The following is a 27,859-nucleotide window of genomic DNA, read 5'->3' as shown; positions in this document are numbered from 1 at the left end:
TTTTTATTTCTTCATGACTATAAGGAACTGAATATTTCCAAATAAATTTCGAAATATTAATCTCTCCCAACTATCTATATAGTAGGGTGAGGTAAATGTCTGTCGAAAAACAACTACTTTCCCGGCTAAAACCACGCTGGATATTGAATTATATCCGACAGACATTTATGCAAGATTCCTCACAGAGGCTAATCTCGCAGATGTTTCATGCTGAAATTATTCAAGTGGATCACCTGCAGACCGCGGTTTCAAGTACAGGAAAGATTCTACCCAGACAGCAAAGTGTCTGGGACTCGATTAATTTCAACACGGTTCCGCTACATCCTCCGTTATTTCGAAATTTATTTCCTTATACGTACCTATGTATCTCTCCTCGATAGTTTTCACTTTTAATTTCTTCATGACTATATTATTTGGGTTCAAATACCGAGATTTATAACGTTAACGTGACATTTCTCTGCATTCCTATCTTTTTGAAATTATGGCAACTATCATCTTCAATCCTTACTAATTTCTCTGTTTGCCGAATTTCGACCTAAACACCCTTTTTACGAGATGTACGGGGACTACATACATTGACAATAATTTCAGCCCATCCTGATAAATTACCCTCTCTCAAAAATAAATTTAGGGAGAGTACTTGTAACAAGACATAGTCTTACCGCGTATCAAAAAATGCAGTTCATCGTTTGTAAGTACAGTAGATACACCTTGTTGCAAGACATACCGTCTTACCAAATACCGTTAACAATATAAATCTCGTTTAAGTTTTTCACCACACATTTTTTTTGTTTTTATACATTAAGGATTATACTATAAACTCATAGTAAATAAAATATTGATTAGATATTAATTTATCTGGTCAAACATTATTGGTGAAATCTAATTACTTTTTTTAATTGTAAAATTTGGAACAAATCAATAAATAAAAACAAGTAGAAACCCGAAAAATGTTTTACCCAAAAAATTAATTTCTGAATGAAAATTGAATTGAATGATTGAAGAAAAATCTAAATAAAATAAAATAAACTCAATAAATAGACATGTGTGAGTGAAGCTTCTCATCGATAAATGAAACTAAACCTACATTCTTCGGAAAAAATAACTTTGACAACTAATTCAGCAAAGGTTAATTTTGAATCCATAAACGGTATCCATAATATAGTATTTAACTTAATTGGATTTGTATAAATTTCGTAACTAAAAAATACGCTGGAGAGGAACCAATATAGCAGAAACACTCTCGTCATGACAGATAGAAATGGAACGTCTGGCGTAAATTGAATATATTTTGAAAACACTTTTCCCACACCAGAACAAAAATACTGGACGGTTTTATCTGATGTGAGAAAAGGGTTTACAATAAGTGCACAAACCCTCATTTGAGAGTTTTTTGTACTGTTTCCATAGGCATGAAATAGAGCAGTCTATCAGAGAACAAACCAGGATTTTGGATACTGTTAAAAAAGATATAGAGATGGGCTCTAGGAGATTGAATGTTTTACAAAACCAGTTGCAAACCAGTCAAATGGAGTTGGAAAGCTACCAGGTGAGTTCATAATGAATAGATGTACCGCACAAATGAAAAATCAAAATATGAATATTTCAGAGAGAAAAACAAATACTGATGAATCAGGTCAGTTGTACAGTTGTTTTAACTCTGGATCAAACCTACAATTATAATCCGGAGTATGATGAAATCTCAAAGTACGTGGTATTTTCTAAAAGTACTTTGTCTGATTTGTACAAAAGAGTTGGTGTTTTACAGTCCGAAAATTTGAAACAAAGTACTAAATATGAGTAAGTATCTGACCTCTTTTTATAAGTAAAATCATAATGTAGTTTTTATTTTCTTTGAACAAATCTTAGTGTTATGCACTCAACAGAGTGATATCAATAACACTTCATTTCCGAATTGAGTTTTAAAAAACATCTGTTTGAAATCTGTTTCTCCGTTAATCAGCTGTCGCCCTCATACGAACGACAACTCTCAGAAGTTGAGAAACGTGTGCGAGCTAAGGACTAACGACGGACTAACCTTTTAACGTGTGATTCCTAACACGGTGTTTTCGGGAAAACAATTAGGCATCTTTATAATTTTGCAGGATCACTACATGAATAAGTATCGGCTCATTTTTTAATATAATTACTTCTGAAATTTTCATTTTGAATCTGGATGATGGAAAAAAAACATGTCATATATTTGTTGAAAAAACTGTCAGTATTTCAGATCGTATCACAAACATTTGACGAGGATGAAAAAAGATTTGAGATACATGGAGGGAAAAATAAAGGATTTAAAAATGTATATGCAGAAATCCATGTTAGAAAAATTTGGAAAACTCGTGGATATTGATGAAATAACGATGGCGATTATTCAAAGAACTTTTCACAAATCGCACGTTGATGAAATGGAAGAAATTGTTTTGAAAAGTAGAGTATATGATATCAGAATGAAAAATACAGATATAAAAAGCATGTACATTGCTGAACTGACCCATTGGAATGTAAGTATAGCGAACTTCCTACAATGAATTAATCTCTTTAATATCTATTCAATTTTTTATACTGATGTGATCTTATGACAAAACTATTTCCACTTTCTCCTTTGGATATGGAGATCAAAATTCGTGTTTTCAAATCAAATAAATGTTTCATGCATAGCGAAAATACATTAGTAGAACAATCAAACTTGGAATGTGATTAGGTTTCTAGTTTGTACAAGGATTATTGAAATTTCTAAAGATGATTTCAGAACGAAACATAGACCAAGAATAAATTATGTTTCTTTCTGCGACGTCATTCTCATTCTCGTTAACACAAATCTACAATGGAAAGCTATGAAACACTCATCTATTGAAAGGGAAAAAGATTAATTTTTCCACTTTCAATAGATGAGTCAATTGAATTGATACTTTTGATTTATTTGCTTGCAGAGTAGTTTTGAAATATTTCATGGTACCATCCATGGTATTCAAATATGGTATCTATTGGCTTCAGGGTGTTCAATATATAAGTAACTTCGAAATTGAGATATATTTTGGACAAAATACTCTCTATGTTTCCCTCTGGGTGACTTTGTGGACTTAACTGAAACTAGGAACTTCACCTGACCTGACCTCACATAACATAACATAACATACCTATATGTGACGTAACTATCCAATCTAATCAAATAGCAGAACCTGATTTCACTCTCCACTCGTTGGGTGCAAAACTACCGCTAATTATTCTAAACTAGATGGGGAGGGGAGTGTAGCAAAAAAATGTGGTCGGATTCTTCTACGGGACAAGCTATTGGGTGGCGACGATGGTGAATAAGAGAATAAGATCATTAAAAATAAATTATAGCATACCTACCTACATCATTTAAAATCGAAAAGTGGGGAAACACGAAAGCGAAATACTAATGAGGTATGTGGTTCGGTTTGAAAAATTTGTAGAAAATGAACAAAGTATTCCTATATTTTTTCAAATTTTGAATTGTCTATTTGGTATCCCGAGTTTGGAATGCTCCTGTAATATTGATATTACAGGTATCAATATTCCCTACATATCCACTACATCTCTTCTTTTTCCAGTAATTTGTAATAACAATGAACGTATCAATCAGATATATGATAGAATTAGCCGGCACTTAATCTATAATTTATTCAAATAATACTTTATTCTGAGATATTTTCACTGGACAGTCACAAAACGGCGATTTTTTAAACTGTCTAGTGAAAATCTCAGAAAAAAGTGTTATTTGAATATTAGACATAAAAAATGTTAACGCTTTTATTTATCATGAAATTGGTTTATGTAATTCTCATTGTTGTTTTCTTCACAAAACCTCCATTGTCCCTCAATTTTCTTCAAATGCATTGACCTGTTTCACGGTTCTCTACTTATATATCACCTTTATTGGTAATTTTATGATGTTATGAAGAATGGTATTTAAATTAATGATTAGTTATTTTATTTGGTAACCTTCTTCAGCAAAACTTCATCTATCTCTTTCAGTTGACGATGATCTGATTTTCTTTTCATATCCTCATATTCTTAGCCAGTTATTTTCCTCTCTTTACCCCATTCCTTCCACATACACGTTCAAAATTGTATGATCTTTGTTCAATTTTATCAAGAAATTAATGTGAACAATTCAGAGATGCTTTTTCCAAAAACATGACGAACTGTCTCCATTCCTATCTCTATACAGTAATATTTTATTCAAGTGTCTTTCAAATGAACAGTGTCCAATGAATAGCCCTGTAATTATTCTTACCTGATCCTATTGATCCTGCTGTGTTGAATCAGTTTATAATTTCTTTGCTAAATTCCCATGCACTCTTGGATTATTCAAAATTCCGATTGCAACTGGGCTGTCTGTAAGAATATTGACACGCTCATTTTGTTGAGGCCTCATAATATTCCTGCTATAAATACAAATATAAATTGATCGATCATGTAGCCGTAATATTTCTTATAGTGAGAGTAGCTAGTTCATCTTTGGCCACTAAATAAAAGAAACATAAGTTATCATAGTTCAACCACCATTGAGTATAACAAAAACATCATAATTAGCTTCAACTTTCAACCCCCATGTCTTCCGTAAGGATATCTAGCCAGCATTCAACCACCATTTGTTGCTACCTCCGACTTGGTTTCATTTGTCTTAGAGTGTTGGTTCCAGATCCGTCTTTTTTTACGGACAAAACACAAGCACTACAGAAAAATCCTTGAGGCGCTCTTAGAGCGGTACCTATGCGAAAGTAGTGATTCACATTGGATTTGAATCTCTAAAGATTAAATCCATTTGGAAAAATGTTCTCAGGAAGTTTTTTCCACATAAACTCCGTTCTCCAAATGAAAGAGTTTTCAAACAGTGAAGTTCGAGGTGTACTGAGTTGAACCTCAAAACGATGAACAGCCACAGTCCGTCGCGTATTTCTGATATGTACCGCTCTTGGGGGAATCAAATGTGCCAAGTCACTTGCACACTTCCCTTGAAAGTATCTATAGAAGAGGGACAAATCTCTAACCTTTCTTCTATATGTTCCAGACTATCAAGGTTGCAAGTGATGTTTGCCTCTCCAATCAGGCGGATGGCTCTTTTCTGGATGGAATCCAGCAGCTTCACGGTATATTTGGGGGCGGAGCTCCATACGTGAGAGCAATACTCCAAAGAAGGTCTGATCTGAGCTTTATAGAGAATCAAAAGTTGCTGAGGTGTGTACAGTTTTCTGGTTCGGAACAGTGTTCCAAGCTTTTGAGAAGCAGCCTTTGCAATTCCAACGACATGATTATGCTAAGACATATTGGTGTCCATTTTAACCCCCAACAAACTTATCGAAACAGAAAGCGGAATTATCAGACCTGCCATTATTATATCTGGTTCGGAGACATTTATCTTTTTTTGAAAATCGATGCCTGGGTTTTTGTGGCATTGAATTGAATCTGGTTACTTTCACTCATATAGTATTACTCCCAGATATTTAATCTTCCCAGACAGTTGTATCTCTTTACCTTGGAGTTGTGGTCCTTGTCCCTTCACCTTGGTCCTTTTAATGGGTGTAGTCCATTACCTACTCATAATAAATGTGGTAATATATATCGAATGGTCTCCGAAATTTCTATTTGGTGAAAGGCATTCTGAATGTGTTTCCATACACTTCAACATGGAAACTAAAATTAACCAATACATTTCAGTATTTATGAGGCGTGAAAATATTTGTAGCGTCTCCGATTTTTCGACACTAGTTGGTAATTATTTAAAATACAATTTACAAATTAATTTTTTTCATTTCACAATAAGAAAGCAAAACTATCTTCTCTAAGTCTCGTTACCCACTTTTCAAATCATTCCTTTCTTTCAAAAAGTATTGTTTTGCATTTAGGATTTTTTTTTTCAGAGTAAAATATCGAACGCTCTTGGTGAACTGGCAGAAGTTATAAAAGAAAATACAAAACGTTTAGATCTTCTTCACGTCATGAATAAAGAAAAGAAAGAACTTGTGAAAATAATCACGATGCAACCTAAAAGAATAGAGCAAATCGACAAAATTCTCGAGACGCACTCCCATTATTTGAAAGAGATAAAAAAACTACAAAAAATAATTGAAGATCAATGCTCCCAACTCCAGGATCTCAAGGTCGAAATCAAAATGTTGAAAACGAAAGGATTGCCCCCCAAAACCGAAATCAAGGCTGAGTTTGAGTCTACTCTAATGAAAAAGCGAGAAGTAGTAGAAAAGGGTACTAAAGAATGGATTGATTATGATAAGTATATCGAAAGAGAAGACGATATCTTTCCGGAAAAGAGAGTACAAGAAATTGATATACCAGGCTTATTGTAAGTTACCTGCGTTATTTATTCAAGGTACACTTTATTGTGAGATTTTAACTCAGTTTTACAAAAACGCAACACCTGTTTCGCTATACAATTCCATAACACACCTGCATTACCACTTGTAAATATCACAGAAAATAATTCAAAATGCGAACGATGTTTTCAAAGTTCTAATAATTTAACAATTTTTCATTTTGGTTGGAAATGGAAGCACTTCCCAGCATAGATCTTCCAACACTCCTTTCGTTATTTGTGCCGATCTTTCTTTAATGTGTTTCAATAAAGAACCCTCATTTGTCAATGTTGTAATATTATTTGACAAAAAATAGTTCTTTCAAAAAGATTATTCCATTTTTACAGTTACAATATTGTTTATAACAAAATTACTAATTTATACTTGACGTTAAGTTATATTCTTCAACATATAAAACATATAACTCCCTCATTTGATATTATATTGTAAAATTATTCTTTTACCCACTCAGCTAATGAATATATTTAGTTACATGTTACATCTATCTAATTACCTATAACCTGTCTCCACCCCATTATCATTTAAATTATATGTAAAGAAATATTATTCATGAGTTAATTATATCCACAAGTCTCTGTATCTTGAAATTACACTGAAACACATGAATGCCACTTCTGACTATTTTTGTGTTGTTTTCACTTCTCCATGCCCATTACCTAACCAAATTATATGTTACATAATATTATTAAACCTTATATCAAAATACTATTCTCTTTGCTCTATTTATGTAAACACAGTATAGGTATAGAACTAAGTTCATAAGTGTACATTTAAGATTAACATTTTCATATACTACATCACATACAAACTGGAAACAGTTGTGAAGACTCGATGTAATTAACTTCGTTATCATCGTTAATAAATGGTATTATAGATATCGCCCTGAATAGTTAAGGGCAGGTAAACTATTATCCTGGCATTATTTTTTCTGGAAAGTATGACTAACTCTATTTATTACAACGTTAATACGATTTTTTTCAGTTATGCTTCAGAAAGTGAAGACATTGTTAGTGAATTAGTTAAAGAAGTCTTCAACAAGTCTTGTCCCGATATATCACGAGATTCCCTCACTGTGGAACAATTTGTCAGAAAGATTTTAAGCGAAATTCTGGAATGCCCTAGCGTGAATGCTATCATTTCTGAAATAACCAACATTCTACCATTCGAGCCTACTGCTGAACAGGAAAGCCTTATCAGCGCAGCAGCTGAAAAACTTCATCAAATACAGGATCCCGAGGTAAACATTTCACACAACACTAAAACTATACTGCTTTTAGTTAGTTTAGTTAGAAATGGGCTGAACTCACCAAGAGTCGAATCGAAATTACCTAATCTTTAGAAAAACTCGAAAAAAATGGTCGTGAAGTATTTAGCTCAAATACGGTTTTACAACACAACTGATTTTGCAACAAAATCAGTTCATGCAAACCGGCAACATCCGTATCCAGTGAATTTAATAGTGGCTTGATCATTGAAACTAGGCCTCTCAAGCCGCATATAACAGAACAGGTGCAAAGCAAGTGACAAAATATATAAATAATAAGAATTGTGAAATCGATAAATGCATAAAAGATGGAGTCCCCAGTAGAACTAAAGTATTCAAAACTAATACCAGTTTTCAAAAAAGAAGAAGATATTGCAAATAACTTTGGACCGTGTTCATTTCTACCAGTGGTAGGTATAGAACTTTTAGAGAGATCAGTCCAGTTTGTTTATATAGTTCTTAGCATGGACATCAGAAAGGAAAATCGACGATGACTGCAATGATTGTCCAAAAAGTAATAAATTCCTTTGATAGTCCGAGGACTACTAGATATTAAGCTGCAATCAAAGCAGATCTTTAGATTCTAATCGATCATGGAACACCACTAGAGAAACTATTTGTTCGAGTTAGAAGAATTGCAAAAACTGCCAATATCGACAAATTGCTCGTCTCCAAGAATTATAAGCAAAGGTCATTGTGTAGGCTACGTGCACTTTGTCATCATGCGATACAAGGTTGAAAAATAGCTATTTCAATCTAAAAGTAGAAAATACAAACCAATAAAATATAATAACTAGTTCAGTTACTGAAAATTGGGACAACTTCCTAATTATTGTTATCTGAAAAAATGAGCATAAAAGTAAATCAAAATCTATTTTCCTCTTCCATCTAGAATCAAATTACGTGACGAAAGTTTCAATGAAGTGACTACAGAAAAATAGCGATAACACTTTTATATGAATTCAGATCCTGCAGGAAAATTCGATTATTTTTGGTGCAGATACAAATTCAAGTTTATAATTTAGAAACATGCAAGTCAGTAATATATATCAAGAAGTTTCAAACAGTAGGTAACAAATATAGTGAAATACTTGTGAAATCAGTAAATAAGTGTTAAGAGTCTGTGAGTTAAAACCATGTAAGTCTGTATTCTAAACCAATAAATAGCAAAATTGACGAAAAAAATTCACCAAACTATTAAATCTTGAAATAAAAAAAAAACTAATTAATACAGTTTATTGTATGATTTTCACAATGAAGGGTTTTACAAAAACTGTGATACGTATTTCGCTATACCTACAATAGCTTCCTCAAGCATAAACCCTTTATAGTGAAAATCATACAATAAACTCTATTAATTAGTTTTTTAATACGGATGTTCATCAAGTATCGGCCAGTTCTATTAAATTAACCTAATCTTGAAAAGAACTTATAATCACTTTAGAATAATGATAAAATTATCGTAATACCACGAATGCTGATTATCTCCATGACAGTTAATAAACAGCAATAAATCTCGATCTTATTTTAAGACTTTTATTATCCATGAGATTTTGGTATTTATCAATAATGCTGTTGTTAAAATACGAATGAAGCCAGCGTAAAAGTTGGGTTTGCAAGTATTTGATACATGTGTAAGAATAGAAATTGTTTCCGAATATTGATTGAGTTATGGTTGAAACCTCACCTCCCTATATATACTGAAGAAATGATATATAGTTAGGTCATGTATCAGACTTTTAATCATGAAAAATAAGGTATAGATCAGGAATTGTAGGAGTCAATCTGGAAAATAAACGAATGATTGGGTATTTGAATATGAAATATGGTATAAGGTGTAGATATACAACAATTATTCCTTATATAATTCAATCAAATACCTGGATATTGGTATCACCATCTAGAATTCAAAGTACTCACACACAAAACTTTGAAGAAATGTCTTTAGCTCCACGAAGGCATTAAAAAACTCATGTTATCTACAAGAACTCTCCAACGATCCAGTGCACATTTTTGTTTTACAAAGTGGGGTTGAAATAACCTCTACCAAGCAAAAATTAAAGAAGAGATCTGTCATAACAATTCCACATAAACTGACAACAATCTCAAAAATGTTATGATTTATGTCGAAACTTCATATGTAGATGATATAACTTTTTTAGTGAACCCCTAAGCTCGGAAGACCCTAAGCTCGCCCAAGTTTCGACTTTTGAGGGTTGTTGTTCGTAGAGCTTCAGCTGGTTAACGGAAAAACCGAAAACAGACTGATACCGCAGACAGCGGCTATGCAAGCGTTTTTTGTTCGACCATGATAAAAATCTGCCCTTTCAATTTATTTATTTCTCCATACAATTTTTGAAATAGAGTATGTAAATAATTCTCAATATAAATTAAATTATGTAGCACGAGCACTTAGTTAATAAAAAAGTAAATAAATAGCAGCAATGTACCTACGTGAATTTAAAAGCATCTAAGTGATAAAACAAGCATCCCACATAAAAGAGACTTTTTGGTGCAAAGATGATGTATCACACTCATTACGCAAGAGGTTATCTTTGTTTTGTATGATATGTATGATATTCAAGAAAATTTAATATAAGAGGAGTAGCACACATGGGTACCTCTATGCACAGATAAGTTATTCAAATTCTCAATTCAGTTCAAGAACAGTACCTAGACCGTAATTATACAGATCAGTAATCAATCAGTTCAAACAAATAAAGTTTGAAAAACCAGTCTTCACCTTCTAGATAGGAGTTGAAGTGTCGAATATGGAATCAAATGATTGCAAAAGTATTTAGTTTGAATTATTTTGTAAGAAGACTAGAGATAACAGTTGAAAAATATATGATTTGATGTCTCACCAAATTTAATGCACTTCAAAAAATCGTTGTTATTCTTTTTTTTAATTTCAACATCAAGAGTACTTTATTGTTCTTAAGGAAAAATTTTAGTGATTTATGTGCAACTGTTCTTACAGGTGAGCGATGAAAGTTTCACAAAATATGTGAAGGAACTTTTGGAAGACACGATTGATGAAGCAATGCTGAGAAAGGGACAGGTTCACGAAGTAATCGTCAATCTGGTAGAGAAACTGGTTCAATCTGTACCGGTGGATTACCTATTAGAGAAAGAGTCAGTTGAATGCATTGTCCAAAAAATCAGTGACACCTTGGGAAAAGAAGAGCTTGACAAGAAAAACTTAGTGAAGTCCATGGAAAAATTTCAAGTGCTTATAAAGAGAAATGCTTTCAATACTGAACATTATATTGGAGAGGGTTTTTGGTAGTGGAATTGATTATGTTGAGTATGTTGCGAAAGATGAATAGTTATACATGTTATTCAAATATAAGTAACTGAAAGTAACTGATTTCATTTCATTCAGATGGTCTCATATTACCTCGAAAAATAATTATTCATTACAATAACCTAAACCATTTATAAATTTAACCATCAACGCTGGTGTTCCCAGGAAGCTATTTTATCTCAGATCATTTTCTATAAAACATCAACGACACATTCGAGAAGATTAGAAATACAGAGTATTGCTCAGCTCACTTCTCTCTAATTAGAAGCCTGAACATCAGCTCAATAGTATGGCCCAAGTACAGACACGCCTGATGAAGCTATTGTATAGCGAAACCAGTGTTGCATTTTTGTAAAACTGTCTAGTGAAAATTCAACAATAAAATGTTTCTTGAATATGTCATGGATGTTCATCAAGTATCGGCCGATTCCTTCAAATATTAGCTCAACAAAGTATAAATGAAAAACTTCAGTTTACTTCTGAAAATCTCACTCTCGTTTCAATCTCACATCAGGGCAAACAAATCTCTCGAAATGTCGAGCTGCCTCAAGGTTACGTATATACCACGGGCAATTGGATAGCAATATGTCTATGCACAATTACATTACTGGAAAAGTAAGACTAGCTTCTCAGAAACTTGAAACAAGATTTCAAACCAAACAGTTGAACAGGCCTCTACAAATTTTAATTCTTTGTGAAGCTCAAATTATACATTTGCTCACTCACATAACAGCCATTTGTGTGGTTGGAGACCCAAACTACACAAGTTCTTTTTTAGAGACTCTTTCTAAGGAAGTATTTCTTTCTGCTGATAAAGAAATAGTTAGTGAGGTAATCGTACCATATCTTGTTTTACAACTACCTTCCACATTAATTTTTTGAAAGCTCAGATTCTCAAATCTCTATAGAATTTTTTATGGAAAAGATTTTCAGAACTTTTCGTTGCAGCATTCATTAATTACGTTATTTTACAATGGTACCAACTGCATATATATCTAATAAAAATCTATATTTATTTTCACTAAAATGATATTAAGCACTTCTTTGACAGAGTTGAATAACAGGAAATTGGTACATTTGGAATATGTATATAGGAAAAAATTGTGACTGAAAAGGGTACTTTATACAATGTGTTCTTCAAAAAGGCAATATCAAACGTCTTTTATCAGTAGACATCTCACGAACTATCAAACAGCAAGTAAATGTTATAACAGACTTACAAGAAAATGTATGAGCCAGGGATCATTTTCATAAAATGAAAGGAAGTGTATACTTTTGTTCTGACATGAAAAAAAATTATTATATTTAGTAGAACGGTAATGATACATATATATATTTTATTCATTTTATGTCAACACATTATAATAATGAAGACGGAAAAATGAATACAAAATCAATTCACACAAGTTCACCTTCAAGGTTTGTCTGAAAGTTACTTTTTGCATGATCTACACATCTTTGTATAGTATTCATAAAATACTTCATTGTGAGATTTTCGCTAAACAATTTTACTAAAACGCAACAGGTGATTCGCCATACGATGGCTTATTTGGGAGTGTCTTTACTAACTATATTCTACATATTCAATGCCTTATTTTACGATTTGAAGTATACACGTACTTCACGTAAAAACACACGATGAAAAAGGAGAATGGTTCAGATACGTTGAAGATGGCCTGTACATATCACAAAACAAGAATAAGAATAGAACAACAAACAAAGTAAATTTACAAAATAAATCAAAAACTGATTTTCAGCATAGAGGAAGAGAACAACTCGAAACTCAACTACCTGGACATAACTATCGGATATAACTACAACAAAACACAATTTCAAATGGCAATAACAGGAAACCTACACAAACAAGCTCCACCATACCCGCAAGTTCAAACCACCCACCATCACACAAAATGGCTGCCTTTTCGCATTCATCTACAGAATGTTAAGGATACCACTTAGCAATGAAGCCCGGAACAAGAAAAGGAAAATCATCATATACCCAATAGCAAACGAGAACGGATACACCCAAGAGACAAAAGATAAATTAGATAAAAGAATCAAACAAAAATACAGTGTACAGCTAAACTAAACTAAAAATACTAAACGGAGTGTACAGCATACAATGCTCGGTCTGCAACAAATTCTATATCGGCCAAACCAAGAAAAAACTGATCCAAAGGTACGACGAGCACAAAAAGGCATACATAAAACCAATAACATATAAATCAAACCTCGCAACACACTCCGTACAAAACAAACATAACTTTCCCCCACCAGAGAACATAAAACTCGTAAAACAAGGAAACCGTATGGACATCTGGGAAAACTGAAACATCCATAAATTTAACAGTCATAATTCACTTATTGAGGAACAGATACAAATCAAAACACAACAATACCTACCATTCAATATACTACACAATACAATACACATTCCTAGAAATGGTTAACCTAGAGAAAATCCAACACAAGGGATATTACCTTATGTAACCCAAATATAGTTGAAAAACTAATTCATTTACAATAGTAAAAACATTCACATTATAAATAAAATTAAAATAACGTGAAAAAAATACAAATAGTCTGATTAAAAATACATATGTATGAATAAAAATTTAAATGATAAAGCCATACATAGGGAGATAATATATTTTCATTAAGTAATCCCTCAATTGTCTTTTAAATATATTTATCGAAACACTATCTTCAATTTCTTGTGGGAGGTCATTAAAACAACCTACTCATTTATAAATGTTTCTTGTATTATACTCATGTATTTCAGCCACATAAGCTAATTTATTCTGTAGATATACAGGTGAATATCCAATTTTGATTTTAAAAATAAAAAGTAGTCTTTGGTACTCTAAAAGTTTTTTCATTGCTATTGAAGGGTTGCAACATATTTGCTATCTGTGTTATCCTCGAACATTATAAGATTATTCGCATAGCACGATTCTGCATATTTTGTAGTTTTTTTATTTCATTTCAATTGAGAAAAAACAGAATGATAGAACAAAAACTCAAATGTGAAGAGATTATGGAGTTGTATACTAATAATTTAGACCACTGGCTCATATATGGGAAACATCTTCTTGAATGGTTAATTTTTTAAGCCATTGTTTTGATAACTTGATTAGCATGTTCCTTGAATTTTAATTTGCTGTCAATAGTTTACACCCAAGTACACTAATTTGTTTACGTTTTCTATATCACCGTCATCAATCGTACAAGTGGGTTTTCATTATTATTATCTTTATATGTTTTCCCTAACAGTTTTGTTCAGAAAGTTATTTTTTTTGTTAAAATATCAACTACAAATTATATTTGAAATAAAAAAAATAACCATCACAATCTAGGGTTACGACCAGTGACATAATTAGTTACATCTTGCCAGCATAAGCCCAGTCGTTAGGGTTATACTTGTTTGACAACTTCCATGAAAGGCAGTTTTTGTGTTGAACAAGAAAGGTTACAAAACAAATGATGTTCAATTTTTTTTAAGGGTTAAGCAACTTTTGTAATTATCGAAATCAAAGGTAATTACCAGTAACTAGAATATGTTTTTCTATTTCATGACCACTTCATAACATTAGTAAAAGATGAGAGAGACATGATTCACACAAAACTTTTATTTTCAAAATACAAATATCACTTTAGTTATATTCATGAATTTTTTTCTAGTTATTTTAACAAAATATCGATTTGTAACTTATTTTTGCAACAGAGACAAGTACTGTTTAAGGAACTTCTCTTCCTGAAGGAGATCTATATTCAGATGGTCATCATCTATGTTTCTATGTCTTCTTTGAGACGCTTGAATGCATCGTTCTTCTGTTCATTTTCTATTCTCATCTTCTTAATGTTTTCAATACTCTTTGATCCAACTGAAACCAAATATAGTTTCACAATCACACAAAATCAAATTTGGGCACGAATGTATTAATAATTACTAATAAAATTCCTAACAAAATGAAAAAATTTAATCACATGAAATTCAAGACACAATTATTATTTGAAATACTTTGTAGTTTTAAATATTTTCATTTCATTTTTATTTGTTGTATGTTCATTTATTTTTAATTAGTGCTCTACATTGTCCCTACTCTACACATATAATGTTTCTTAGGAATAATAAAACGTATTATCATTATCAATTAATAATCTCTTTTACGCCATTCAGAATTTAAATTACAAGGAAATGGAATAAAAACCAATGAGTCAAAATCAAATCTTCAAATTCCCAAACTTTTTTTCCTTTTGTATCGAGAAATGATGATAATAATAATATAGTTTATTCTTCAGGTACAATTAATAACATGTGATATAAAAATATTCAGTGGAATAAACACCTTGTGAAGCGATTCTTGTAGGGAGAAAAGAACAAAAAAAGGTTTAACTGATTCGGTTAACTAAAAATGTATGGAATATATAAAATATTGACAATAATTTAATAGTATGTAATAGAAGATATAAATGTAACGACAATAAACATAATTAATATTACTGGAGTTCTATCCCAACACCAAACTTTTTTTTAACACCTCGACACATATTTCAATCACCAAGTGATCATCTTCAAGAGGAAGTTTGATTTTCCTCTATATCAGTGATTTCCAAAGAGGTCCAGATTAACTTCCAGGGATCCACGAGAGACTCGACGGGGGTCTACATTGGCGTGACTCAAAAATGGGGGTTCACAATTCGTAAGTAGGGGTCCATTAAAATTAATCTGATTTCGATAATGAAGAACTGAAATTATGCTTGACTTCACCTATCAATGTAGACAGATAATATTTTAAGAAGCTCAGCGACTGTTACATGTGAAAACTTGCAAATTCCATATTCAGTACAACGTGTCGAGACTTGCAAAGTGCCGCCGCTGTGTCTGTAACGCTTGTTCAGATGTGCAAAGGGAACGAAATACAACATGTGTGTGTGCTTGCAATATTGCATGAAATTGTTTGATTCTTCACCAATATGAATATATAAATACGAAATGCAAGGATTACGGTTACTTATTTGTTTCCGGAATTTTATTGTGTAAAGTAAAATGAATATTTTAATACCTAAATATAACACATGAAAATATACTATTTTTCTTTTCATCTTCACCAGATCGAATGGGGGAGTTTCCTGAATAAAATAAGTGAGAATTGATTGGTTCTTGTACTATGAGTAGATGTCAAAAAAGTAAAGTTGGATGGAATCACTTTTGACATCCATTCACAGCACAACCAATTAATTAGTTGACCAATCAATTCTCACTTTTCATTCGGAAACTGTTAATTCGTTATTAATTTGTTAATTCGTTAAACATACAATTTTGGTACTTATACAAATGACAATATTTTGTTACTAACAGCAGAAAGAAAAAATTGGCGCTGGGATTTGAACATGAAAGCCGTGATTACCATATCGATCCACTCACTTGACACCCCATCTCAAAGCCATTCCACTAGCCGTATTTATTTTGTGAATAAAAATATGTCTTATATAATGATACCATTGAAACCGTTATTGTACAGAACAGAAAATACTGGAGCGTCATATTAATGCGGTTGGAAAAAAATGTGTGATTCGATAAAACAGAATTATTATGAGTAATTAAGTTGCCTTGAAACTTTGTTAAAACACTATTTGTCAAATATTTTCAAGTATATCATGATGATGTCATAAATTATTGTAACTCTCAAGTACTGTTTGAATTATTTTTTTCGAAATGCCGCTTTTCCATAAAAAAAGTAATATGTTAGAATCCTACTTGTTTTGCCAGAAAAATAGCATAAGAGCACTGCGACACTACAGCAATTGTTCTCCAATAGTGAAATACCTAATCGGTGTGTTTTTTGCTGTGTTTCATTGTCGATTTGGGAACAATGAAAGTTTTTGGGAGGAGAAGAACTAAAAAAACCTTATTGTATATCTGAAGATACAGAAATTGGCGTTTTAGCCTACTATGAGGTGAATCCAAATAATTCCATTAGAGATTTATTTAGAGAAATAGCTGTTGCACTGTGTTATTCAATGAATTCTAAAGAAACATAAGATTTCTCCTTGTAATTAAGACCAGTGAAACACTAGAACCTGGTGACCCTGAGACAATTGGTGTTTTTTCGGTGGTTTATGAATAAATGCAGACAAGATCCAAACTTCTATAAAAATATTATATGGAGCGATGAGGCTAATTTTTCAAATTGTGGGATGTATAATAGAAAGAATTTTCATTATCGAAGTAGACACAATCTATTTTTAGTCCATCCCCACAATTTACAAAAACGATTTAGTAATATTGTTTGTGTGGTCTGTTTAGAAGCAGAATTATTGGTCCATTTTACTACCATGGTTCTTTGAACAGACCCCATTTCAATAATTTATTAACAAGAGTGTTGTAAGAGTTTTTTCGACGATCTTGATATGGAGGCTCATCAGATGATCTATTTTCAGCAGGATGGAGCACCGGCACATAATTACAGTGGCGTAAAAAGAATGTTGCGAGACTATTTTGGAAACGGATTGTTACAAATGGTCCTGTTAAGTGGCCTTCTCGTTCAACAGACATGACACCTCTAGATTTTTATTTTTCGGATTTCTGAAAAATGAGGTGTACAAAGTAAAACATAATAATGAAGATACGACTGAAAAATTATACTATCAATAGAATTGATGTCCGAATTGTGTTGAAAGCAACAACGTAGTGTCAAGGGAAGAGCCCAAATATGTGTTCAACAGAAGGCGGTATTTTTGAATATTTACTCGATATATTGTATAGCTCTTTATTGTCAACAAAAAAAGAAACTTTTTGTACTATTGAAAGAAAGTCGCTCATTTTCAACTTTAGGAAGAATGGTGGTATGAGCCTTGTTGTTGAGAATGTTATTGCAAATAGATAATGAATGATTTTATTTAAAAAAATATCATTTATGAAATATTTTGAAAACGCGACTGTAATTCTATTTTGTTTTTGGCATCGAGAAGGCCATTAAAAATGCTACTAGTTTGCCCATTTACCCGAATTCGTAGCATTAATAATAACGGAGTTGGCAATGGTGTCGACTTAATTGGAACATCCTGTATATGTACATATGATCAGAAGAATATAAATGGTTTCCTTTTTACACGGATTTGAAAGAAACGTTTTTTGTATATTTTCTATTTTTTGTAGGCATTCCTCTGACTCCATCCCTACTCGTTGAACTATAAATTGGGGTAATATTCAAAAACTGTTTTCACTGTATTCAATAAAGTTTGAATGAAGGTTATCAACTTTTTCATAAGAGAAAACAAATATCCACGGGAAAAGGTAGAGAATTGCAGAGTATTGGTTTTTTAAGTTCTTTTAGTGGAAAAATATGAACATATTTGCCAGAAGAAATAATAAGGAAGCATTAATCATAGGCAATGAAAAAAAATTATGAAGAACTTTTTGATCAAAAAGAGTATGTGTGAATGCTCATTAGTATTCATATAATAATAATAAAAATAATACGATGCACCTCCGTAGGAGTTTGCATCCGAAATCGTCCGTTCCACGGTTGTACTTCCCCCTACAACAAGGAGGCTGTGGATTTTGAGTTTAGAGTGTCTACATGACAGAATGGTACTGGATGGAGCCTGTAAAAGTCGTCAGGAGTTCGGATCCCTTTCTCTACAGCAGCTGATGAACACGGTTTTAGTTTTCGGCACTGAACTAGGTGATCACAACTCTGTCACCGAGTTGGAACCTGTTCAGCGAAAGGCCCATATAAAAGCCGCAGAGATCACTTCACTTCTGCGGCAACACAAGGATAAGCCAATGCATGGAGTCTTCTTCAACAACATTGAAGATCTTGACTTATCAAATCGCCTGACCTTCGCTTTTCTCAGGTCGAGCGGGCTGAAGTCGGAAAGTGAGAGGTTCATCATGGCCTGCCAGAATGGTGTTAGTCTACCGCATTCGTGTGATGAGTATAGTATGGGTATAGTTCCTGTCACAAAATGTCAGAAATTGGGGTTCATCATAACCTGCCAGGATGGTGTCTTAGTCTACCGCAGTCGCATGATGTGTATAGACGTCCTGTCACAAAGTGTCAGACTCTAATACAATCTCTGTCAGCATGTCCAGCATATGCGGTCTCAGCCTATATCCCACACCGACATAACGCGGCTCTAAGAGTTCTTTATTGCCACCTACGGCACTCTTACGGTATTGACAAGACACCGGAGTTGCCCTACGCTCCGGGGAAATATTGGATCTGTTGTGGGGACGATAAGTGCCGAATTTATTGGAACTATTCGTTCCCAACCCCAGGCTCATACAAGCTAATAAGCTTGATATAGTTCTTCTCGACCACCAGAGCAAGACGATATTTGTCGTGGAGTTTTCAGCTTCTGGCGAGACAAATATCGTCCGAAAACAGGAGGAAAAACAATTTCAGCACATAATATATTTGCAGTGTACAAACCACCTTTATTTTGCCCGTCTAGTTTAGCTAGTGTCTTGCAAGATTTCTTTTTCTGAAAATTAAAAAAATCAAATAAAAACATGCCCATTATTGGCTATATGGCTAGGTGAACAAAAACCATGTCTAATGAAGACAATATAGATAAATTTAAACCTATTTTTTGTGTGTTGTTCTTCTGATTTGAAATTAGTTTTGCTGATTTAGTTAGTAAACACTTTATAAATAGTACTAAAAGTGAAAAAGTGTTTTGTGAAGATCTTAATTGAAGAATAATCTCAAAATTGCTTCATTTCATTTCTTTTCAGAGTTAGGAATCACACGTTAAAAGGTAAGACCTCGTTGGTCCTTAGCTCGCACAAGCTTCGACTTCTTAGAGTTGTCGTTCGTAGGGTTGGGACAGCTGGTTAATGGAAAAAGATATTTTTAATTAAAGAGAATGGATTTTGTAGCTGAGAATATTTAAACGAATCAAGATATTAAATATTCGAAAGTTGGATTCAACTATTTGAAGCTGTAGACAATCAGGAAGAACCAACTACATAAAGAAGAATAAACACGAAAATAAAGAAGATTTTGTTCTTCAAACTATTTTTGAAACATGAAAATTTGATGTAAAAAACACATTGAGAGTATCTACAGAGTGGGAGTAAGGAACAATCGAACAATCAAAATTAGATCAGATGATAAGCAAACGAAGAATTGAATTTGGTAACTACTAAAAAATACATGGAAGTTGAATTACTCGAATCCTAAATATAACTGGTATTCATAAATGAACAGCTGATAAGTTGGAAGTTGAAACTACTAGAAAAATCAAAAGATCTGCGATATGGTTTTGAATTTGTATGATTGAATAACTAAAAAGTCTTTGCCTAAAGAGCAGATAATGAAGATGTTAAGAGGATTATAAAAAATGAAAATTATGTGAAGCATGCACCAAAATTAATCATTTGTTTCTAACGAATAGGTTTCGGAAGTTATTTATATACAGTATGTATTGCTAGAATAAATTTGAAGATTATTTCAATATGATAATATTCATGAAAACTTTACAATACTAGCTTGTTCAATTCACATAGGTAATATTTAGTTCATAATGATTGAACAATTACCAAAAATGGCAATATTGAATTCATTTGACAATATTCATCAATTAGTTTCTGAAATTAGATAAATTTGCTACTTATGGACGCCCTTCGACTTGTTCTCATATTTTTAATTCTGAATTAAAACAGTTTTTTGACAAATGAGAAACAAATGAAAATATCAGAATCGTAATAGAAGATGTAAATATTGATATCACATCAAATGTATGCTTATGCATATGGTAACATTTTGAATGAGTATATAATATTATCATTTGTCACTGATTATACTCGAAAAATTGATGATAAGAAATCATCATGATCATACATTTGATGATAAGAAATCATCAATGATCATACATTTGAGAAGCATGGAAATGAAGCTAATAAAAGCATGCTAAAGGGATATGTATAAATCAATTGCAAATAATAATATATATCTGATAGTATTAATCATTATTCAACTATTCTACAAATAAAATATCATAAATCCTATTGAATTCCTATAGTCTGGCCAAATATAAATCATTTGTAGAAAAATATGAAGTTTTAACTAATTGAACTTGTGATCTAACATCAGATAGTACTGTTTCGACTTGCCAGATCTCATCAAGCTGAACTGTTACAAAAGGAACAAGCCTGAGGGGAGATATCAGAAAAGGGAAGCACGAATGGGATATTGAATTCAGTTAATAAACAGTTCATATAATTACTGCAAAAAATAAAAAAACAGAACAGGAGTATAAAACATATTCAAATAAATTTTATGTTCCATAAAATCTGTCAAAGTTCACTGTCAGCTTAATGCTGATGTAAAAAGGAATGGATCGAGGGTTGAACAATGGTCTCCCCAATTTAAGAAAGTATAACATGATAATACAAATATAAAACATCCGATTATGTAAATAGTTATAGTTAGTATTTACAAATTTTTCCAGTTTTCATTTATTACGAATTAAGAATTGAGTAGACAACTAAGTTTATTTAATAACTAGTTGTTGCCCGCGGCTTCGCATATGTAGAATTTGGTAGTTGTAGTACTTATTAGTACTATGTTGCTGTATCGCTGCTGTTCCAATGTTTTGACAGAATCAGAATCAACGAACTTGGTCGTGCACAGCGTTATAGAACAGTTCTTTCAAAAAATTGTTCTACAGCGCCATCATATGGTGAGTTAAAGAAAAATTAATAGCCTAAAAACCTTCTCTATGAAAAATTACTTATACATGTCAAGTTTCATCACGATCGGTTGAGCGATGTAGAAGTTTATCACTTACCAACCAACCAACAAACCAACCAACCAACAAACACCATTTTTATATATTAGGTACTGTAAAGACATAATTGTGTATATTATCATGAATATGAATAAAGGACGGGCTTCTGTACTCGCTAATTCGTACCTTCAAGTGGTCGACGTTACGCGTCGACGGCACGAACGGGGAGAGAGTTTGGAGGAGTAGGGTGGCGCTAGACAGAGTTGAAATTTTCAGTTGTAAGGCACTATTTATAATCCTTCGAAGAAACCTCAGAAATCTTGAAAACGCTTGTGTGCACTGAGGGAACGCTGCTTTCTAACAGGTGATTTCATGCAAGTGTAAAGTCTACCGAAAAACTTTTCCACAAAAAATGGATTTTTCTGATTAGCACATAATATCTTACCTATCTTTGACAGATCTCCTAAAACAATTCCATCATTGGTAATAAGCTCCTCTGCTGCCATCATTATATCCCCAGAGTGTTTTTCTAATGCAAGCCTGGCCATTCTGACATCAAAACCGGCATCCACTAGCTAAAAATAAGTCAGTTCACAAATTTCAATATCGACACAGGATGTGAATATTTGTCAGGAAAATTTCATATTATTATTATGTATTAGTATAGAACTAAAATTATATATTTTATTTATGTTATATCCATGTAGTTAGGCTAATCAGCCTGTTTGGATGAATGAATAAATAAATAAATATCATCTTGAGAAAATAGGAGATTTCAAAACAAGTTGTATCCTTTACTTTCAGAATAATAGTGAAAGTAAATGGAAAAAATAGCACAATATACGGCACACTCCTCATGATGTAGATTAATTCTGAATCTAATTATATCTAACGGGGTACAGAGTGGGCCAAAGTGGACACTTTCAAGTAACTCCTGTTTTCAAAGTAAGTAGATGAAAACTGATGGCTGTGCATGAGGGTCAAATTTTATGACAAACTTGATGGTGAAAACTGCATATCGATTTCTATTACAGTAAGCAACAACAGTAAGCAAAGGACGGACTAGAACTACAAAAAAAGATCAACAAAACATCAAGGCAAATCAAGATTCGTCGGAAAATAAACAAATAAACAAAGATGAGTCACAGGAACCTACATACCATGTATCACAAAATGAAAATATGGATACTGATGATTTTGAAAGAGTACAGACAAGAAAGCAGAAACGAAAACAAAGACTACCACCAAATAAAACGATCGGACAAGGAGAAGAAACTAATACCCATGGTTTCAAAGGAGCTTTACCTAAAGCATGGATGTACTTATACAGGGTGTTGGCTGAAGTCGAAACAACTCACATAAAGAGCTACCTGAAGGAGAAGTTAGGAGAAGATGAAGATTATGTAGTGAAGGAGTTACCATCACAAATCCGGCAAAAAAAATGCTTCATGGTCGGCGTGAAGATGTCCAACAAGGATCAAATATATGTCCCAAGCTTCTGGCCCAGAGGGGTTGGCTTCAGACGTTTTGATTTCGCCAAGTACAACTCTTATAATCAGCAAGACTTCCCATCAAATTTTATGTAAATAAATATGACATATCAAATAAACAACCCATGAAAATACATCAAAACATACAATCTCTAGGAAATAGTGTAGATAAAATAGACACATTTTTAAAAAACAATGAGACATGCCATTTTTTCTGTGCAACTGAACATTGGAAAATGGAGCAACAATTGAAATATCTATGATTAGACGATTTCAAATTAACATCATATGTCTGTCGAGAACTAAATGAACATGGCGGATCGGCGATTTATTGTAGAAAGTACACCCAATTTAAACCAGTGAGTATGTTAGTAAATCTTTCGGTAATACGAGAATTCGGATGTTCGGCAATAGAAGTAAATATTGATAAAACTCATAAAATATTGATTAACAAATATCCATCATATTTGTATAACAAAATGAGATTTCGTAGCGATGTACACACTCTAAATTTGAGGTTTGAAGGGTTACTTTCTCCGCCGCCCTATCGAACCACTCTATATCGACGATCTTTCAGTTATAACATATATAGTTTGTACAATAATATTCCACAAAAATATAAAGTTAGTAAAGTTTCTTCATTTGAGTGCTGTTACAAAAAATATCACATCGCTGCTCAATCATAAAGCCATTGATTTCATAGATTTTATACATCTGAAAAATTTTCAGTAATAAATTTAACATGTTTTCTCTCTCTCTCTTCCCTCTCTCTCCTTCCTCTTTTTATTTTTTTATATCTTATTTTTTCTTTGTTTTTTCTCTCGTTTAGTTTTCTTTTCTTCCAGGCTAGAACTAAGATCAACAGTACCATTCCGGTACATGTTGTTTTTAGCCTTATTTGTAGTATTTTTTTTAATCATTTTTATAGATTGTATATTTATCATATTTATATGAAACTACAAATAAATATTATTATTATTATTATTATACAGACCAAGTGAAGCTTCTAAGGATATTTTCTGGGATCGATTTGAACGGTTGTTGATTTTTATACATAGTCAAAATAAAATTGCATTTATAGCAGGAGACTTTAACATAGAGCTTAAAGATAAAAATAAAATAGAAAGGGATCTGATAAATATAACCAATCCTTCGACTTTTCACCAACGATCAATGAATATACTAGAATCACACCCAAAACAAAGAGCCGTGTCGATAATATTTTCACTAATTACCATGGAAAATATGAAACTGAAGTAGTCGAAAACCATGTATTAAACCATACTGCCCAAATAATCAGTTTCTATATAGACCTTCAGAATAAAAGCCAATATTAATCACGCAGATTCTTCAAGGAACCTAATACTTAGAAATTCATTAATCGCATGAAAGTACATGATTGGATATGTATATATAGTATACATAAATGAATAATGGGATCTCTTCCTAAACATCTTTGGTTTAATATTCAATGAAAGTTTCCCTCTAAGGCAAATAAAAAGAAATAGCAGAAAAAAAACCATTCGAACAGTAAAATTATAATGGACTGTAAGAGCAGGTTAGACACCCTTTTGGTGTTGACACAACATAATATCCAATACAAACTTATGTACAATAAGGTGAGAAACGAATACAACAGTTTATTAATTAACGCGAAGAAGGACACATACTCAAAGATATACATACTCATTCTGATAATAAATCAAAATGCATGTGGAGCATTTGCTCTGAAATAACGGGAAGAGTTTGAAATGAAGAGTGTTGCATAAAAGGTGACCCAAACGCAATAGTTAATGATTACAATAAATATTTGGTAGACATGGTACCTCAATTACTAGCAAATTCCTCAAATATTCCATTTCACTGTGATATCCTTGTAAATATGCAGTCGATGTTCGTGAGACCCATAACCCCAGAAGAAATAATAGAACTATCTAGAAAACTAAAGAATAAACATTCCAGTGGAGAAGATGAAATTCCTGCTAGTATTATGAAAAAAAAGTATAATTGCCATTAATGAAATCATAGCATATATCATCAATAATTCACTGAAGTATGGCATATTCCCAACAGGATTGAAAACCTCCCTTGTGAAGCCAATCTTTAAAAAAGGTGATCCAGAGAGCCTAGAAAATTACCGACCAATATGCATCCCTCCCAGTTTTTCAAAATTATTCGAACTAGCAATGTCAGTGAGAATTATAGGGTTTATGAATCAATGTAACTTATTTAGTAGGCTTCAACATGGATACTTACAGGGTAGATCAACACAAACGCCCATATATCAATTCACACAAAATATAACAAACATGATGGAAGAGAAATTGATAGCTCTCGGGATGTTTTTGGATTTATCCAAAGCATATGACTGCTTGAATCATCAACTAATGTTAATGAAATTAGAAAGATATGGAATAAGAGGTTCAGCGCTAAAGTGGGTTGAGTCCTACCTATCAGATCGTCATCAATCTCTAGAAATAAAACGAAATGGAAGAATCTATAAATCCCAAACCCTTCCCACAGACGTGGGTCCGCAGGGGAGCATTGCCGGCCCTCTTTTGTTCGTCATTTATTTGAACGACTTATGTAATCTAAACCTAAACCAACGTCAGTTCAAAACTATCTTCGCAGATGACACAAGTCTGTTATCAGGTGGTGAAACCTTCCCAGAGATTATGTTGAATAGTACAGATCTATTCAACAAAACTAAGGACTGGTTCAATAAAAATCAACTGGTACTAAATGAATCGAAGACACATATGATTTTGTTTAGAACAAACCAAGACAACATTGATTATCCAGTTAGGGTGGACCTTCAAAACTCTTCTTTTGAACTGTCCCACAACACCAAATTTTTAGGAATCCACATATACGAGAACATGAATTGGACGTAGCAATCGAAATATCGAAAAAATCTTCATAGTATATATATATATACATATATATATATATATATATATATATATATATATATATATATATATATATATATACATATATATATATATATATATATATATATATATATATATATTATATATATATATATATGTATATAAATCAAGAATGAAATAATTCGTGAACACAACACTCAAAAAAAAAAGGGGGCAAACCGCGGACACGTGTTTCTGGCTATTGGCCTCATCAGCGCGGTGCAGATAAAATACACACTCGATAAAATCTCTATCTATCTATCTATCTATATATATATATATATATATATATATATATATATATATATATATATATATATCCCCTTCATAGACTAACAGTAACTGAAAAAAGCGCCCACTATATGTCAATGAAGCTTTTCAACCATCTTCCTAACAGATTAAAACTAACTAAGAAAATTGGAGTTTTCAAAAGAGAACTAAAAAAATGTTTCATAGACTTAGCGCCCTATGATTTGAACGCATATCTCACTGGAACATTTATTTAAAAATATTTATAAAAAAAATCTGTACCTTCTTGTTTGACGCAATTTCATTCTATGTTACCGACCTTTTGCAATAAAAGTTTGTAATCTACTCTGAAATAAAGCTGTTTATTATTATTATTATTATTGTTTCTGAGTTACAGGATGTTTTTCTGAAACGGCCATTTCGATCTTATTTTTGAATTGCCGACCAATTCTAGATACGAATTAGAAGCGGCAATGATGCAAAGTTTTGCTTCTCTCACTTCTATTGAACTAATTAATTCGGCAAAAAATGTTCACAAAAGATGTCGCCTGTGTGTAGGAACATCTTCTCGGAAAAAATATATTTGATTCTTTGTTCTTTATCATTATTATTATTGTTGTTGAAATTTCATTTATTAAAATTAAATATAAAATAAATTGTTATCAGTTTTATTGAAACTATGGGTTATAATTACTGCTGTGAAAAGCTTTCTCAACATTTGATAGCTACTACGGAACAATTTCCTTCTGTTTTATCGCCTCGTCATCCAGAACCTACTTGATCGAAGTGTGCATTCCAAAGTCTAAATGAAAAAACCGGAAAGCTCTGTATTTCTGATGTATAAGCTGTGTTTATATAAAGTTTCATCTAAATCCGTTCACTCGTTTAGGGCGTGAAATACATAAATATATCCTCACAAACTTTCATATTTAAATTAGTATAGATGAATTTCGTCAAATTTAGGCAATAATTGAACCAAGAGACTCTATACCTGATCAAAGTGTGCGTTTCAAAGTCTACATGAAAAAACCTAAAAGCTCTGTATTTTGAAGATGACTCTAGCAAAACATCAAATGTGCAACAATTTTGGAAAGATAATTTTAATCTCTATTTAAATATTCGTGAATATACAGGGTGTCTCATTAAAAAATAGTTTTCCATCAATAACTATTGATATCTCATTTGAAAAAATAAGTTGTTTACATCATTAGATTCTACGCAAAAAAGTGTTTTGGAAATTTTTTAAAGGAAAATGCACATTTTCAAAAAACATTTTATAACTCAGAAACGATGATAGATATCGATATGCAGTTTTCGCCATTAGGTTTATCATAAAATTTTACCCTCAGACACAGCCATCAGTTTTCATTCTATCTAGTTTGAAAATAGGAGTTTCCTTCAAAAGTGTCCAACTTGACCCGCTGTTTACACTTCCACTTTCATTTTCACATACCACAATGATTTCGGGTAGAAATTCGCGGGGAATTCCCTCGTGACACTTCCAACTA

At 32.3% G+C, this 27,859-nt stretch overlaps 2 protein-coding genes across 2 annotated transcripts in view; one reads left to right on the top strand and one right to left on the bottom strand.

Moving 5' to 3' along the window:
* LOC111509333 (cilia- and flagella-associated protein 44) overlaps positions 1 to 10,995 on the top strand; it is a 253,118-nt gene extending 242,123 nt beyond the window's left edge. The window contains 7 exon segments of the mRNA XM_074181923.1: positions 1,411 to 1,549; positions 1,610 to 1,800; positions 2,231 to 2,507; positions 5,895 to 6,334; positions 7,347 to 7,602; positions 10,610 to 10,839; positions 10,871 to 10,995. Coding sequence (XP_074038024.1) covers positions 1,411 to 1,549; positions 1,610 to 1,800; positions 2,231 to 2,507; positions 5,895 to 6,334; positions 7,347 to 7,602; positions 10,610 to 10,839; positions 10,871 to 10,958 — 1,621 coding nt within the window. The 3' untranslated portion in view covers positions 10,959 to 10,995.
* Positions 10,996 to 14,550: 3,555 nt separating this feature from the next.
* The window catches only part of LOC111511990 (NEDD8 ultimate buster 1), a 45,810-nt gene continuing 32,501 nt past the window's right edge, over positions 14,551 to 27,859 (bottom strand). The window contains 3 exon segments of the mRNA XM_074181916.1: positions 14,551 to 14,728; positions 14,731 to 14,820; positions 22,125 to 22,254. Coding sequence (XP_074038017.1) covers positions 14,646 to 14,728; positions 14,731 to 14,820; positions 22,125 to 22,254 — 303 coding nt within the window. The 3' untranslated portion in view covers positions 14,551 to 14,645.

This window comes from Leptinotarsa decemlineata, unplaced genomic scaffold, assembly GCF_025532065.1.
Source record: "Leptinotarsa decemlineata unplaced genomic scaffold, Ldec_3_MD MMD2_tig00026328_RagTag_RagTag, whole genome shotgun sequence".
In the NCBI taxonomy this organism is placed as follows: domain Eukaryota; kingdom Metazoa; phylum Arthropoda; class Insecta; order Coleoptera; family Chrysomelidae; genus Leptinotarsa; species Leptinotarsa decemlineata.
Note: the sequence above shows the minus strand (reverse complement) of the source record. Positions and strands in the feature narration are given on the sequence as shown.